At 46.5% G+C, this 18,241-nt stretch overlaps 1 protein-coding gene across 2 annotated transcripts in view; it reads left to right on the forward strand.

Moving 5' to 3' along the window:
* MBOAT2 (membrane bound glycerophospholipid O-acyltransferase 2) overlaps positions 1-18,241 on the forward strand; it is a 216,846-nt gene that overhangs the window by 155,523 nt on the left and 43,082 nt on the right. For both annotated transcript variants that reach the window (XM_084622614.1, XM_084622613.1), the window contains exon 6: positions 10,216-10,270. In XM_084622614.1, coding sequence (XP_084478740.1) covers positions 10,216-10,270 — 55 coding nt within the window. The remainder of the gene's footprint in view (positions 1-10,215; positions 10,271-18,241) is intronic.

Consider the following 18,241-nt stretch of genomic DNA (forward strand, 5'->3'; position numbering starts at 1 on the left):
GTTCCCATTTAATAAATGTTAGCAGGTTCACAACAAAAAGTAGCAGCTGTTTTCCCATGACTGTGTTTCTCAAATGCACCTGCTCTATTTCATTTGGCTTTAAATAAGTCAGTGAACCTAGATTATTTTTTAGTAACTTGACACTTCCTCCTCTTGGAAACTAGGGATTGTTTCCTTTCTTTTAGTGCTTCTTGATCTATAACTTATTTTGTAACTCTCATGCAACTTTTGCTCTATCAATGACAACATTTTGGTTAATGCCTTAGTATCACTTTCAAAAGAGTAACTTCATGATTACAATACATGCCTGTTCTATTTTATTCAACTGACATCTGTGTTCTGTTTGCTTTTGTTGCTGCCAATGCCAGACTGACAACAAAAACTGTTATCTCCTATCTCTTCTTTTGGACTATAATGTATAATATTTTACAAACAGTAAGGATTTGAGATTATAGGAAACTCCTGATTATCTACATAGCAAGGGCTGAGGTGGATTAAGGTTTCTTGGGACCCTGGACCAGAGCAAGTGGGGGGGCCCCTCCTCACCCCTTCCGCCTGCGATCCCACCCCTCATTCTGCCCCTTTTGCCTGCGGCCCCACCCCTTTTTGTCCCTTCCCTGGGGCCCGCCCCTGTTCCAACCAGGGTCCCCCCATTCTGCCCTCACTGCAGCCCCTGCAACTTGTTTGCTCCTTTCTGCTCCTCCCCTCCCCCGGCCCCCCGAGACTGGAGAAGCTCTGATCCCTCACCATGGCCTTTCGGTCACAACGGGGACTGAGAGCTCCTCCAGTCCCGGGGCCGCAGTGGGGGTCTGGGTGTTGGGGCTTCCCCCCGGCATCCTCTACGCTTCTGCAGGAGACCACAGTTGGGGCGCTGGGGCTTCTCCCACCACCCCGTGGCTTCTGCTGCGGATGAGCCACATGGCTTCTGACAGGGTTCGGGGATGCTGGTGGCTTCCCCGCACCACCCAGCAGCTTCTGCCTGGGTCAGGGAGTGCTGGGGACTTCCCCCACCCCGTCTGCCCAGCGCTGCTGATGGGGAGCAGGGTGGAAGTGCCAGGTCTTCCCCTACCTCACCCGCTGCTGCTGCCAGGATGTGGGGGCTTCCCTCCATCCGGCCCATCTGGCACTGCTGCCAGGGGCTTCCCCTGCGCGCCCAGCACTGCTGCAGGGGAGCAGGGTTGGGGCACAGGGGCTTCCCCTGCCCTGCCTGCCTGCCCAGCAGCCGGTGCTTCAAGCTTCCACCACCCAGCATCAGATTTTTTCCAGGCCTCCCAGTTGACTGGGCCCTCTGGGCACAGGCCCCATTGGCCCAGTGGCTAATCCACCACTGAGCATGGGAGACCCTGGTTTGATTCAGATAACTGGGAGTTCGAATAATTGTGAGGGCAGGACCCGCAGCACAGGGAGTCCTCTGTAGCTCTGCTGTCACAGCCCTCTCTCACTCACTCCCATGACATCAGAGCTGCATAGGGTTCCCTGGGCTGCCACAGGAGCCATTTAGAATCATAGAATCATAGAATATCAGGGTTGGAAGGGACCCCAGAAGGTCATCTAGTCCAACCCCCTGCTCAAAGCAGGACCAATTCCCAGTTAAATCATCCCAGCCAGGGCTTTGTCAAGCCTGACCTTAAAAACCTCTAAGGAAGGAGATTCTACCACCTCCCTAGGTAACGCATTCCAGTGTTTCACCACCCTCTTAGTGAAAAAGTTTTTCCTAATATCCAATCTAAACCTCCCGCACTGCAACTTGAGACCATTACTCCTCGTTCTGTCATCTGCTACCATTGAGAACAGTCTAGAGCCATCCTCTTTGGAACCCCCTTTCAGGTAGTTGAAAGCAGCTATCAAATCCCCCCTCATTCTTCTCTTCTGCAGGCTAAACAATCCCAGCTCCCTCAGCCTCTCCTCATAACTCATGTGTTCCAGTCCCCTAATCATTTTTGTTGCCCTTCGCTGGACTCTCTCCAATTTATCCACATCCTTCTTGAAGTGTGGGGCCCAAAACTGGACACACTACTCCAGATGAGGCCTCAGCAATGTCGAATAGAGGGGAACGATCACGTCCCTCGATCTGCTCGCTATGCCCCTACTTATACATCCCAAAATGCCATTGGCCTTCTTGGCAACAAGGGCACACTGCTGACTCATATCCAGCTTCTCGTCCACTGTCACCCCTAGGTCCTTTTCTGCATCCTTTTTAGCAACAGGATGGACTCCCCCATGGCCGGGGATCTCTGCTCTGTTATCTGATCTTCTGCATTATCCAAGCATGGGGGAGAAAGAAAGGATTCACATAATGCAGAGGTTTGGATAATAGGATTTTGGAAAATCAGAAGTAGACTAGTTGGACACCCATTTGAGCACCTCAAACTGAAATCCTTTTTAGGTCCAGCTCAGCCTGTGATATGCTCCCCACACTTCCTCATGCTTAACTGTTTTTTAGAAATGTGACTATTCTGAATGACTGTATCACCAGATTTCCTTGAACACATAAAGGTGAAAACTTTCAAGCAGGCTAAGTGGGAGGCTGGTAAGTATCTCTTCGTGCTGCAGTGAGGGGAACTCAAAGACCAGAAAACAATCCTGATTAGAAGTTTGGTTTCCTAACCTAGCAGTGTCATGGAAGTGAAGCTGACTGCTCCATAGAGGATAGGAGTGCTTAATGTGGCTTCTGTTGCTGTGCTTTGTTCACGGGTTTAGAAGAAGCTGCTTTGTGTGAATCAGCTGCAACAGTTGCACATTGGAGAGGGACAAGGTTGCTCACATTGGATCTGTCAGTGATGGCTTCACTGTTATGTTGATGTGAACCCCTGTAGGGGATCAAAATATTTTCGAAATCCAAATATGCTTTATGAAATGACCACATTAAAATTTAGTAATAGTTATAATATCCATTTACAAAGAAGGGTAAGTATTATCCTCACTTTACTAATGGAAAAACTCAGGCACAGAAGAGTGAAATGATTTGCCTAAAGTCACATAGCAGGTCTCTGCCAGACATGGGAATAGAAGCCAGTTTTCCTGACTTTCAGACTAGTGCTCTGTGTTTATATCCCAACTATTCTGGGACCAGGATGATAATTCCTGATAATCAAGGTGGAAATGGCCCACCTTGATTATCGTACACATTGTAAAGAGAGTGGTCACTTTGGATGGGCTATTACCAGCAAGAGAGTGAGTTTGGGGTGGGGGGGGGCGGAGGGTGAGAAAACCTAGATTTGTGCTGGAAATGGCCTAACTTGATTATCATACACGTTGTAAGGAGAGTGATCACTTTAGATAAGCTATTACCAGCAGGAGAGTGGGGTGGGAGGAGGTATTGTTTCATGGTCTCTGTGTATATAATGTCTTCTGCAGTTTCCACAGTATGCATCCGATGAAGTGAGCTGTAGCTCACAAAAGCTTATGCTCAAATAAATTGGTTAGTCTCTAAGGTGCCACAAGTACTCCTTTTCTTTTTGGGAATGAATAAGATCACATGGTACAAACATGAATGTTATATTAGGAGCCATGCAACGAACGGAAAAAGGCCAAAACAGGCAGTGTGTGGGAATTCATAACATTGTGAGACAGTGTTTGTACTTCTGTGAGACATATGCACCACACTCCTATTAGCAGTGTTTGACTGCAAAAATAAGTGTGGTTGTTAAATATATTGCAATTTCTATATAACATACAAAATTGCACAATAAACCCAAACTCATCAGAAATGTGTAGGAGCTAAAGAGAAACAGAAGTGTGGACATGGATTTTAGATTTATTTATATTGCAATAGTGCATAGGAGTCCCAGTCATGGAACAGGACCCCATTGTGCTAAGCGCTGTGCAAATGCAGATTGAAAAACGAGTGTTACTGCCTTAGAGTTTACAGTCTAAGGCAAGAGAGAACTGGTGGATACAGACAAACAGATAGGGAAGCACAAAGAAACATGAGATGGTAGTGGTAATTGAGATAGGCAGCAGCCTCCACATAGCAACTGCCTAACTGGGAAGAGAACCTATTTGAGGTAAGTGGTAGGTCCTTTGTTTTGTCACTTGATCAAATGTGGGGATAGAACAGACCAGGAGTGCATGAGTAGGGGAGGTAAGCTCAAGACCACTGAAGTAGAGCTGTGTAAATAGTTTGCATAGATCAGGGAATTCATCTGAGAGCATGGTTATTCACCAGCAGGAGAGTGAATTTGTGTGGGGGGGTGGAGGGTGAGAAAACCTGGATTTGTGCTGGAAATGGCCCACCTGATGATCACTTTAGATAAGCTATTACCAGCAGGACAGTGGGGTGGGAGGAGGTATTGTTTCATATTCTCTGTGTATATATAAAGCCTGCTGCAGTTTCCACGATATGCATCTGAGGAAGTGAGCTGTAGCTCACGAAAGCTTATGCTCTAATAAATTGGTTAGTCTCTAAGGTGCCACAAGTACTCCTTTTCTTTTTGCGAATACAGACTAACACGTCTGTTACTCTGAAAACTGGTTATTAGCATGTGTTCCCTCCTGCTGCTGCTGTGTGGTGTGTGTTGGTTGGGAGGCACTTCCTGTCCCCTTCCTCCACCACAGATCTTTTTTCAGACTGAAGGAGATACTCGATGGCTCCCTGAAAGATTGTGACATGTAAGACGTGATTGGGGAGGAAAGGCCGTCTGACACTCCCTCAGCATGTAAAGAAGGTAGTGGATGGGGCTGCCAAACCCCATTAGGCCTGACTAGGGGAAAAGAGAAAACTCAGTAACCCTTCTGAAGACCAAAGATAACAGGGAAGTCCAGTGAGAGAGGGTGGGTGGAGGGATGTCTTTTTGAAGATGGAGGTGGGAATTCTTGAAGGGCTGTTGTATGTAGTATATCTGAGGAAATAGGCATCCTGCCCTATCAGTCATCCAGGCTATGATTAAGTCATTGCTAATAAATATACAGTTAAAGCCCTGTTTAACATGCATGGACTACCCCAAGAGGAGGTCCTTATAGCAGTGTGTTTATTTCCTTCTCATTTTGGTTTTGATTGTTGACTTGTTGCTCACTGTGTAATCAGGTTCATTCATTGACCAGCCGTAGCCTTTTTCCCCCCTTAGTTAGTCCTGTGCTGTACTAGCCCATTATGACAGACTTAGCTGCTGCTGCTGCTTTCTGTTGTTCTATCTTGAAGAAAAATGAGTCAGACCAAAAATACAGTATGTAATACTTCAGAGACCAATATTCTCATAAAAGCGTCTGACGTGTGTGTTTTTAAGGGTTCAATCTAAGGCAGTGGTTCTCAAACTTTTTTTTCACGGACCACTTGACAATTGCTGAGGGTCTCGGTGGACCACTTAAGTCTTCCCAAACATTGTTTGTACCATTAGCTAACTGTTGTAAAATGCTTTGGATAAAAACGCTATATAAAAAAAATAATAATAATAAACTATTTTGTCCTACAAATAAAAGCACGCAACGTATATTTTACTATCAGTAGTCTTACCTTTTTAATGCAATGGATGTGCCCTCTCTCCCTCACTGCGGCAGCCCCCGAGCTGGGGCTGGGAAGGTGTGGGAGGGTCTCTTCCCCGCCACAGAGCTGAGGCTGGGAAGGAGGGCCATTTCTCCCCAGCAGCCACAGCCCTGGAGTTGGGGAAAGTTGCCTCTTTCTCTGGCCGCCGCAGCCCTGCATGTCCCAAATTCCCTCCATCCCCTCTTCTCACCCCACTGCCCCCTCCCACATACCCCCTATTCTCCCCAAGGCCACCACCTCATCTTATTTGTGCATCTTCTCCAGGTCCAGGCACCTAATTAGTGGAGCCACGCCTGCATGGCTCCACTAATTAGGTGGGTGGCTCTTCATTTTCTCGTGTGTGGCCACCCAGGCGCGCACCTTAGAGGGAACTATCCATGGACCACCTGAATGGAGCTCACGGACCACAGTGTGAGAACCTCTGATCTAAGGGTTCAATTTTAAGGGTTCAGTCAGTTGCATACATACAAAATGGGAAGGAGTACTGTGGAAAGGGATCTGGGGGTCATGGTGGCCCACAAGCTAAATATTAGTCAACAGTGTAACAGTGTTGCAAAAAAACCAAACATAATTATGGGATGTATTAGTAGGAGTATTGTAAGCAAGACACGAGAAGCAATTCTTCAGCTCTATTCCACGCTGATTAGGCCTCAACTTGAGTCAGGGCCATCCCTAGCCATTTTGATGCCCTACGCAGCCCGCCGGGACTGTGTGGGGCCCCAGGCCTCCTCGGGGGAGAAGGGGGAACTGGCCCCAGGCCTCCGGCGGGGGGAAACTGGCTCCTTCCTGCGGGAAGTGGAGTGACCTGGCTGGGACCGGCGCAGTTGGGAGCCAGGGGAGCAGAGCAGGCTGGGGCCGGGTCGCTCTACTTACCGCCACCAGTGAGTGCAGGGAGCCCAACCCCTGCTGCAGTCCTCAGGGGAAGGGCTGGCTGGAGTGGGGGCAGGACTGCAGTGCAGCAGGGGCTGGAGCAGCAGGCAACTGCACAGGGCACCAGGAAATTTGGTGCCCCGAATTTCCTGGTGCCTTACGCAGCTGCGTATTTTGCGTATGGGTTGGGATGACCCTGACTGGAGTGATGTGTCGAGTTCTGGGCACCACATTTCAGGAAATTAGAGAAATTAGTGGACAAATTAGAGAAAGTCCAGAGAAGAACAACAAAAATGATTAAAGGTCTAGAAAACATGACCTATGAGGGAAGATTGAAAAAAATGTGTTTGTTTAGTCTGGAGAAGAGAAGACTGAGATGGGACCTGATAACAGTTTTCAAATACATAAAAGGTTTTTACAAGGAGGAGGGAGAAAAATTGTTCTTCTTAACCTCTGAGGATAGAACAAGAAGCAATGGGCTTAAATTGCAGCAAGGGTGGCTTAGGTTGGACATTAGGAAAAACTTCCTAACTGTCAGAGTTCTTAAGCACTGGAATAAATTGCCTAGGGAGGTTGTGGAATCTCCATTATTAGGGATTTTTAAGAACAGGTTGGAAAAACACCTGTCAGGGATAGTCTAGATAATATTTAGTCCTGCCTTGAGTGCAGGGACTGGACTAGATGACCTCTTGAGGTCCCTTCCAGTTCTATGATTCTATAACCGTACAGGCTACTTTCTTATGTACATACGATAGGTACTATAAGTATAAAAGTCTTTCCACATCAAATTTTTATTTTGGTTTGGTTGTGGTGAATTCAAATTAGGTTCAGTTCCTTGTGTGGGATTGGAAGTCACTTTTGAAAGTTCAGAGTCACTTTTGAAAGTTCACTCCTCCTATGGCTGTGTTCCAGTGTGGGTCTGTGTGATGCAGCACCTGTGTCTCTGCTGAAGTGTCGGGACAGAGGTGAGGTGAGATTGTGATGGTGGGAAAGAGGTGGTGCCACCTGGCTGGTTCCCCTGTTTAGTGGTGATGTGAGGTCTGTGGGATGCCATCTACTCCTTTCAGCTCTTCATTTGGATGTTGGAAGAAGTGACTTTGGCAGCTTCCCATTCCAGTGTGAAGGGTCAGGACCAAGATAAGCAATTCTCACAGGTCTGCTTAGAAGAAAGAAATGGGGCTGTGAGAGGCTGCCCCAGTCGTGGTCTCTGCTTCATCAGAGATTGGTGGTGGAATTCACTATGCGTATAAGTGGTTGTAAAGACCCTACTTTAAATAAAACCGAAGTAAGACATAGTCACTACAGACCTGTTCTTAGAACCCCTGCTCCTAGAGTCTCATGGAGACAACAGAATTTGATCTTTCATTTTAAAAAAATAAGTGTCCAGCTCTCATAATTTCAAAGAAGAGTTTGAAAATGTGAACTAAGTTTGTTATGCAACAATATCTGTCTGAGTCTGCAGACAGTCTGAGCTCGCAGCCCAGAGATTTGTGAACTGCCCTAGCTTCTTAGTGGGATGTTAACGCCAAGATCCATTACTCAAGGAGCCTCCTGCCAACATCACCAGTAAAGGGCACCGTGCGTGGCAGGAGGGTATGAGCACTCATACAGATATACGTTGGCTGCTGAGGTAGGATTAGAGGGTCCCTGAATTGCTGACTCTGCTTCTTCAAAGGGCTGGGGACACCTGTTGTTGCTCCTAAAAGAGATTAAATGGATCTATGATGCTGCCTGTCTCACTGCCACTTTAAGTTGGAGTGAGACCATAGTGCAAGGGTGGTACTGCACTAGGCCCCGGTCATGGTGTATCTAGGGCTCAGGATTGCCTTAATCTGTCTCTGACTGTAACAATTTTGTGCTTCAAATGTGTAATGAATAGCAGTCTTGAGCAGTGTAATAGCATGATAATGTACTTCTGGATGTGGATCAAAGTTTAGGTCTGATCTCTCTGGTTAGCAAGATTTTTGAGGAACTGAGAAACTATAAAAAAGAAAAGGAGTACTTGTGGCACCTTACAGACTAACAAATTTATTTGAGCATAAGCTTTCGGGAGCTACAGCTCACTTCATCGGATGCTCACGAAAGCTTATGCTCAAATAAATTTGTTAGTCTGTATCCGCAAAAAGAAAAGAAGTACTTGTGGCACCTTAGAGACTAACAAATTTATTTGAGCATAAGCTTTCATGAGCATCCGATGAAGTGAGCTGTAGCTCACGAAAGCTTATGCTCAAATAAATTTGTTAGTCTGTAAGGTGCCACAAGTACTCCTTTTCTTTTTGCGGATACAGATTAACACAGCTGCTACTCCAAAACCTGAGAAACTACATTGGATCACCAAGGAGTGACAGATGTGGCAGTTTCCTGCAGTATTTTTGGGAGGCCTTATTGAATTACGTTTAAGTGTGTTATGGGGCCCATTGTATTAAATCTGTGGTTTTCAACTGTTTTTAATTTGCAACCCCTAAAAAATTTTGCATGGAGGTGCAGACCCCTTTGGAAATCTTAGACAACATCTAGGGATGATCCCCTAGGGATCCGCAGACCACAGGTTAAAACCCACTGTTTTATGGTAACAACACCCTTTCACGGATTCCTTAGACATAGTCTGCAGACACTGACCCCCCTGGGGTCCACAGACCATAGGTTGAAAACCACTGTATTCAATGAATAGTTTATGTATGATTGTGGGCCAGGATTGTGCGTAACTTCTCTTTGGGGAGGGATGGGCTGTGAACCCTGGGAAGTGTTATGAAATTCAAAGGACTATATTGAACAATGTGCTAGACAAGAATGGACTTTTGGGACTAACAGCGGCAAATGGTTTGCTTGGGGAATCTCTAAGGGGAGGTGAATGCAAATTCCCCATTTCCAGTTATGTAAAACCCAACCTTTTGAAGGTACACCGTGAAAAGGGGACCATTGTCTACTGATTACATGTTCCCAGCATTTCAAGATCAAAAGCTCAAGCTGTAATAAAAGAAAGACTAGCCTATGCATAGGTGGACTAATTCTGAGCTAAGGCTGTTATGAACTTGTAACCACAGAAAAACCCCGGTGTGAGGGTTGAAGGACTGACTCATACCAGAGCCCTTTTTGGAGTTGTGGGAGGGGTGATCTCTGGTAAACTTATTAGCATGAGTGTAGGTTCTTTTATTGATTTTAATATGTTTACTCTGTAATGTTTTCACCGTAAGAATAAAGAAGCTTGCTTAGAAAAGAGCTGCATGGTAACTTGTAACTGCAGGCCCTTATAGAGAAAGCAAAGTGCAGATGCTGGCCTGTTTAGGCAGTCTGGCTTGCTGGGAATATCATGATGTGGGCAGGAAACGGTGCAGCCTGGTAAGCTCCCGGTCAGGAGGCAGAGGAACGTGAGTGTCTGCCTAAGAGAGCAGAGGTGCTGGAGCAGTTTTAAGAGGGGAGGGGAGGGATAGCTCAGTGGTTTGAGCATTGGCCTGCTAAACCCAGGGTTGTGAGTTCAATCCTTGAGGGGGCCATTTAGGGATCTGGAGCAAAAATTGGGGATTGGTCCTGCTTCAAGCAGGGGGTTGGACTAGATGACCTCCTGAGGTCCCTTCCAACCCTAACCTTCTATGAATCTATGAAAGAGTGGGAGTGCTGATGATGGAAACCAGGTATGTGGCGTTTGTTATTATTACTTCAAGCAGCACCCCTAATTTCAGCTCTACTACAAAAGAGCTGATGGCTGGGCAGCCGGGAGTATATAGTGGGTGCCCGCGAGGGACCACAAAAGGAGGGGGGGGGCAGAATACAGGTACAGTTGCCCTAAACTGTGACACAAGGAAACCCCATTCTCTCTGGTAAAGAAATGATTAACTAGTGCTTATTTCCTCCCTCTTCTACAGGAATGTTTCGAAAGGAAGAAGAATTGACCCCATCACAGAGATGCTTGGCTGTAAGGTAGGCTTTCTTATGCTTATGAGTCTAGTTTCTGTTTTGGATGCTTTGCATGGATTATGAAGACTTTGTAGCTCTGATGCAGCTGATACATAAGATGTCCAGTTATCTAAAGCTGGCTCTGGTTTAGATTGCATGTACAATATATTTGTAATTTAATTTCATGTGGGTTTTTTTGCACTTGGAAGATATCTACTGAAATAGACCTTACATTTTACTTACGGGGCTTTTACTAAAACAGACAATTTCTCATTAAAGTTTTTTTTCTTGATAATGAAGAATAAAAGCATGTACTCTTTTGTCAGTGATTGGTAATTGCATAGTACATGTGAGTTACAGCCATCAAAGATACAAAATGCTTTTCTCTGATTTCTCTTTTACGACTTTTAGTTTGATTCTTTCCCTCCTTTCTTTATTTGGAAGACTTTTTAATAGATGTCAGTACCCTAGTTTATGCCACAGTGTCTGTCCAATCAAAGAAGTACACAAGTGCTTTGGATTACTCTATTTGACAGTGTAGTTATAGCTTTTGAAGGATTTAAGTATCTAACATCTGAAGTCTAGACCATTTTTGTGGTGAACAAATCAGCTAAGTGGAGAATTTTTGCTCTTCAGAAATCATTTTCTTTTTAGTACCTGTTATTTCAGAAGTCTTAATGGCATGAAGATAATTGGACTAAAAAAACCCCAGCAATTTTAAAAAAAAATTAATTTCAAATTCCTTACTATTTCCCTCACACAAAATGAAATGAGACAAGAGAAATCCTCTTGTTATAGCATTGTGGGAAGATGAGTCTTGGAACACTAAAAGGAAGGAGGGCATTCTATTGCAGCATATTCATGCTGACCACATTTGTCATTAGAATGGAGTATAAAACTTCTTCAAATGCTAGCACATGTCCATTCCAATGTAGGTGTGTTCATGCCCTGAGCCCAGTTGCCAGAAATTTTTCTCTCAGTGGTACCCGTTGGGGTGGCTTGGGTGCCCTCTGATGCCACACACTCATAGCGCCGGTTTAAAGGGACCAGCCAACCCCGCGACCCCTCAGTTCCTTCTTACTGGCCATAACGGTCGCTGGAACTGTGCTTCTTGCTACGGCAAACCTTCTGAGTGGACTTCATTTTTCTGATAGTTTTTATAGTTAGTAGTTGTAAATACTGTAGTTAATTAGTCTTCGTTAGTATAGTTTGTGTTTCTCTGTTCGTTAGCAGAATTTCATCTGTACTCGGTGCTAAGTCATGCCTTGGTCATCAGACTTCCAGCCTTGTGCCTCCTGTAACAAGGCTATGCCCCTGAGCGACCAGCTTTCTAGTTGCCTAAAGTGCTTGGGTGAGACTCACGTCGGGGATCATCGTCAGATTTGCAGGGACTTTAAACCTCGTATGAAGAAGGGAGGCCAGGTTGAAGTTCCTGCTTATAGAGGTGGTGCTGAGACCTTCCTCCGAGCCAGTCGGACTTGGCACCAAGCACCTTGGTGTCGGTGAGGAGCACTCCTTTCACCAGGCAAGATTCCTAGCACCGTTCACCATCCCCAGTGCCGAGGAAGAGGCATGAGAAACTGAGGGGATGTTCCCTGATGCCAAAGGCCAGGCACAGGGAGCGAAGCGGAGTTCGACCTGAGTCAGGCCACTCCTCTGCCTCAGCATCACAGCAGTCAGCACCATAGAGTCTAGTACCGGATGAACCATTAGCACCTGAGGGACAGTGTGATACGCGCGCTATTGCAGTGCCATCCACTCCGGAGGCATTTGCTGCAGCCAGAGACCAGCTATTGCTGTCGGTACTGGCATCACCGGCAGTACAGAAGTCGGTTGTATTGGTGCTGGAAGGCAGGAGGGAGCACATGGCCCCTAATTACGGTTTGGTTCCAGGGCCCACTGTACCAGCTAATGGGAAACTGACCACGCTGGCCCAAATGCAGGCTTTCCCACCTTGGCACTCGTCTCCAGCACTGGTGGGAACTGCACTTCCCTGGTCACTGGAGGGAGGCTCATTGTTGCTGGAATCAGAGGTTGAGTCAACACTCCTCTCGTCCGAGGAGCCACCCCCGCTATTCTTTCAGTCATACCTATCCTGCCATGGACCTGGGCACAGTAATGCCATTGAGTGCTTGGCCTAATGGGCCATGACCCTTTTGGAACCAGTGGACCCTATTCGAGACACTCTTATTCGGTGGCCTCCAAGAGAAGGGCACCTCCATCTCATTGGGCAGCATCTGACCAGGATTCCAGTACCAAACCCAGTGCCAACTTTCAGGAACCAGCTTTGGGGGATCCTGTCAGCACAGAGGGAGAAGAGGAGTGCCCTCAGCCAGTGCTGGCCTCCTCTCCAGACAAGGCTATGTTGGGGAGGGCGTGTCGCCTTACCACTATGATTATAAGGCACACCAGAATTTACTGATGAGGGTGGCCTTAAATTTGTGCTTACAGGTGGAGGTAGTAAAGGAGTCCTCCCATAGTCAGGTTGACATTCTGACCATGGCAGGTCCGTCAAAAGTAGCCCTGTCTCTCTATGAGGCTAACATGGACCCTGTGAAAGCCTCTTTGCAAACCCCCATATCTCTTCCCCCTACGTCAAAGAGAGCCAAGAGGAAATACTTTGTTCTTTCCCAGGGTTATGAGTTCCTGTACACTCTTTCCCATCCAGCCCCCAGGATCTCTGTTGGAATCTGCTGCCAATGAAAGGGAAAGGCAGTGTCTGCATGGTGAAACACCTAAAGCAAAGGACTCCAAAAAGTTGGACTTATTCAGTAGAAAAGTCTACACTACTGGGGGTCTGCAGCTCAGGACTGCTAACCAGCAGGTGCTTCTGTGCAGATATGACTTAAACATGTGTGACTCCATGTTGATGTTCAGAGATTTGCTGCTGCAAGAGGCCAGGCTGGAGTACTTCTTGCTGGCAGATATGGGGAAATGCATAACGAGGGCTTCCCCGCAAGCTGCCTTAGATGTAGCAGATTTGGCGGTCAGGTCCAGGCTTCCACAGTAGCCAAGCATAGGAGTTTATGGCTACTGTCCTCCAGCCTCCTGCAGGAGTTTCCAGCAAACCCTCCAAGACCTTTCCTTCTAGGGAGCTTAGCTCTTTTCGGAGCAGACCGACGTGAAACTTCATGGACTGATGGACTCCAGAGTGACCCTTATGTCCCTGGGATTGTATACCCTAGCAACTTCTAGGAAGCACTACAGACCTCAGCAGTCCTCCCAGTCTTCCACCCCATGGCCCCATCAAGACCCACAGAGGAAAAGGAGCAGGGGCTTTAGGAATAGATCACCACCCCCTTCTACCTCAGAGTCAATGTCTGTCCCATCCAGACACCCAGGAGGCTCCAAAAAGGCCTTTTGATGGGATGCTCGAGGATGCTGTACCAGGTTCCATGCTTCTGGATTCTGTTTTCCCTTTATTTGCAGACTGCCTATCCCACTTCATCTGTGCATAGTCTCTTGTATCACTACAGACCATTGGGTGCTGAACATGGTGGAAGTGGGATATATTCTCCAATTCATTTCTACCTCTCCTTCACACCCTCCCTCCCTGTCCCTCTTCAGGGACCCCTCTCAAGAGCAACTTCTGGCTGAGAAAGTTCAATGTCTTCTTCAGGTGGGAGTGGTGAAAGAGGGTCCACAAAAGCTAATGGAGAAGAGGTTCTACTCCCATTATTTCTTAATCCCAAAAGCCAAGGGCGGTCTCAGACCTATTCTAGACCTGTGCCAGTTTAACAGGTATCTCAAGAAATTAAAGCTCCTCATAGTCTCCCTGGCTTCTATTATTCCCTCCCTGGATCCCGGGGATTGGTATGCTGCCCTCGATTTAAGAGACACTCACTTCCATATATCGATCTTCCAAGGCCACAGAAGGTTCTTTACATTCGTCATGAACCACACGCACTACCAATTCATGATACTCCCATTCGGCCTGTCAGCAGCTCCACAGGTTTTTACAAAATGTATGGGGGTAATGGCGCCCTTCCTGAGGAGGTGAGGGGTGCAAGTTTATCCGTACCTGGATGACTGGCTAGTCAGAGGCCGGTCTAGGGATCAGGTAAAGTCCAGCATCCTCCTCATCCAGTCGACATTCCAGGCCCTGGGCTTGCTAATAATTGTACAGAAGTCTACCCTCACTCCACTACAGAGGATAGAGTTTATTGTAGTGGTGCTTGATTCTACCCAGGCCAGACCTTTCCTCCCAGATAGTCAGTTTCAGACAATCACATTCCTGATAGTACACCTCAAGGGCCACCCAATTACAACAGCCCTGGACTATCTGATGCTTTTGGGCCACATGGCTTTATGTACGTATGTAGTGCAGCATGCAAGACTATACCACTGATTCTTTCAGACATGACTGGCCTTGGTGTACTCACCAAACTGCCACCATCTGGACTCTGATCTCACAATACCTTCCCCGGTCCTCACCTCCCTCAACTAGTGGCTGGACCTGCTGGTGGTTTGTGTGGGCATTCCCCTTTCAGGGCCCCAACCATTGATATCCCTGATCTCAGACGCATCAGTGCTAGGCTGGGGAGCTCACCTGGCTCCCCTCAGGACTGAAGGCCTTTGGTCTCTGGAAGAGCTCTCACTAAAAAGTCAGAGAGCTTAGGGCAGTTCACCTGGCCTATCAGACATTCCTGCCTCACATTATGGGGAAGAGCTTGTTGGTTCTTACAGACAACACTGCAGCCATGTTCTATCTCAACAGGCAGGGAGGAGCTTGCTCTCCCCCCCCCCCCCATGTCGAGAAGCAGTTCAGCTATGTGAATGCTGCATGGCTCACTCAATCCACCTCGAGGCTTCTCACCTTTCAGGAATGCAGAACAAGTGGGCAAATCACTGAAGCAGGTCTTTCTCCAGTCATACAAGTGGTCCCTTCACCTGGACGTTGCAAGAGACTTTTTCCAGCAGTCGGGGACTCCCTGGGTGGGTCTGTTTGCAACCAGGCACAGCAGGAAGTGTCACCAGTTCTGCTCCCTACGAGGTCTCAGCCTGGGATTGCTCACGGATGTCTTCCTACTCCTGTGGACAGGTCACCTATATTACGCTTTCCCTCCTATCCCACTCATGCACAAGTTTCTGCTCAAGATCAGCTGGGACTGGGCATGGGTCATTCTAATATCTCCAGCTTGGCCACATCAGCATTGGTTAGCCACACTGCTAGGATTCTCCATGGTGACTATGATCCTGTTTTCTCTACATCTGGACCTGATCTCTCAGCATCATGGTCATCTGCTCCACGCGACAGCCTGGAATAAATGCCATGGCTAAATCCCAGAGAGCTGGCTTGCTCGGAGCAGGTTTGTTAGGTCCTATTGTTACTGTGATTCTAAAAACCAAAAGCTCTTGGTAACTATTACTCTTGATGAGGTAGTGGCAGGAAATAAATCACTGAAGACAACAGCCATCTGACCGATAGGTGGCTGGCACAAACAGTATAATACAAGAGTTCTTTCACTTAAAGCTGTGCTTTATTTTAGTCTCAAGCACTTACACACATTCGCAACAGGTTAGTAAGACACCCCCAAAATCAATAATTACTGAAGTCTGGAGGGCTCGTTGAGTGGTACAATGACAGCTGTCCAATTGGTCAGTTTTTCAGCTGCTGTTGGGGACCCTAAGCTGTGTCCATGAAGTGTCTCTGAAGAGTTCATCTCCCCCATATTTTCACTCATTATTTATTTGGGTTAGTGTAACAATAACATGTCAATAAAAAAAATCTTAAGCAAACAATTTCAAAGTTTAAGGAAGAGGTTTCCTCAAACCATTAATTAGACAGATGTGTATTTGCAGAATCCATATGTCTTGAGGACCCTGACAAATGCATCCCAAAGGGCAGATATAGATAAGTTTCCTGTTTTTCTAAAACACATACCTCAGCAATTTCAACAGAGATCTTATCAGAAAGGACACAGGGCCCTCTCCCCTCCTGGCTTCTTGCTAGATATGGTAAAGCCTGCTAAGACCTGCTGATTTAGCTGCTTTTGGCAATAAGCGTGACAATCAATATTCCAGTTATTGATAGTGGTCCAGGCATTTTGCTGGTCCGCTAAAATCTCCCTGTACACTAGTAGGTAGCAGGAAGCCATCTACCAGGGCTACTTAACTTTCAAAGTGGAAGCAGTTCTCCATCTGGGCTTCCCAACACAGAGTCTCGCCCATGCAGTCATCACTTCAAGACATTCTCGAGTTCTTGTTACACCTGAAACAGGAAGGTTTAGCGATCGCCTCAATCAAGGTTCACCTTGCAGTAATATCTGTTTTCTCAAGGGCCTAGAAAGACTGTATCCCCAAGTGCAAGAACTTGTCCCTCCATGGGACCTAAACCCGATCTTATCAACGTATGAGTCCCTGATTTGAACCTTTGGCAATGTGACCCTTGTTATACCTTTCATGGAAGGTGGCTTTCTTAGTGGCCATTGCTTCTGCTAGAATGGTCTCAGAGATCTGCACCCACACATCAGAACCTCCGTACACAGTTTTCTTTAAGGACAAGGTGCAGCTACACCTCACCCTAGTTTCCTCCCAAAGGCGGTTTCCCAGTTTCATAGCAATCAGACAACCTTCCTACCCGTTTTCTGTCTGAGACCACATGCAAATAGAGAATTACAGCAGCTTCACTCATTGGATGTTAGACATGCCCCAGCATTCTACATAGAAAGTACCAAACCATTCCATAGATCCACCCAATTGTTCATCGCGATAGCTGACAGGATGAGGTCTTCTCATCTCTGGTCAGAAAATTTAGTCTTGGATTACATTGTGCATTTGCACGTGTTATGAGCAGATGGTGTTCCACCACCTGCTGTCCTGACTGCCCACTCCACGGGAGCACAAGCATCAGCAACTGCATTCTTTGCTCACATCCCTATTCAGGACATTTGCAGAGCAGCAACTTGGTCATCAGTGCATATGTTCTCTTTTTAGTACGCCAACAGTCTAGGGATGATGCCAGATTCGTTTGAGCTGTTTTGCAGTCAGCGTGTCCATGAGCTCCAATCCCACATTCTGTGCAACTGCTTGGGAGTCACCTACAGTGGAATGGACATGTACAAGCACTCGAAGAAGAAAAAACGGTTACTAACCTTCCTTCCTGTTGTTCTTTGAAGTGTGTTGCACATGTCCATTCCATGACCCACCCCCCTCTATGTCAGAGTTGCCCGGAAAGAAGAAACTGGTGGTGCAGGGTCACTGGGCCCTTTATACTGGCACTATGAGCATAAGCACCAAAGGGCGCCCCAGCTGCCCTGATGGGTAGCATCGAGGGGGAAATTTCCATCGACTGTGCTTGGGGCACACACACACCTACGGTGGAGTGGACATGTGCAATACATCTCGAAAAACAGTAACGAAAAGATTAGTAGCTTTTTTTTTTAACTCTTTCTGGTACCTGTTCTGAGATTGAGGCCAGGGGAAGATCCTCAGCTGCATCTTCTGTAAAAGAAGAGTATGCTGTATTATGTTTAAACTCTTCAGAATTCTCTGTTTTGATCAGCTGACTACTCCAACTCTTGAGTTATGCACTAAGGGAATTTGAACTAGTTAAAAATATAGAGATTACTTTTCTGTGGCATAAATGAAATAGTAGCAGGTGGAAAACTGTCTTTGGGAAATTTGGTCACGGATTCCAGTGAGAACTGAACTGCAGGTGACAGTGTGTCTCATTTTGGATAAGGTTTTAGTGTTCCTATCTTACCTTCGTTGGTGATAGCTATACCATGTTTGCTGTAAGAATAATTTAAAAATATGTAGATTGTGTGTGTGCATGAAGTTAATTAAGTTGGGAATTGAGTTTTAGTCTAAATGCAAGATGTTCTGCGACCTAAACTCTAGTAGACCAAGAAGTCAACATATCCTGGTGTTTACTACACTGGAAAAATCATACTGATGAAGTATATAGGGAAAGTGTGATGTAGTACATTCATTTGAATGCATTGATTTTAGGCTTCCTGTTATCATAAATTTGAATCCTGATTGAACTGAAAT

Source organism: Lepidochelys olivacea, assembly GCF_965140295.1.
Source record: "Lepidochelys olivacea isolate rLepOli2 genome assembly, chromosome: 3".
NCBI lineage: Eukaryota > Metazoa > Chordata > Testudines > Cheloniidae > Lepidochelys > Lepidochelys olivacea.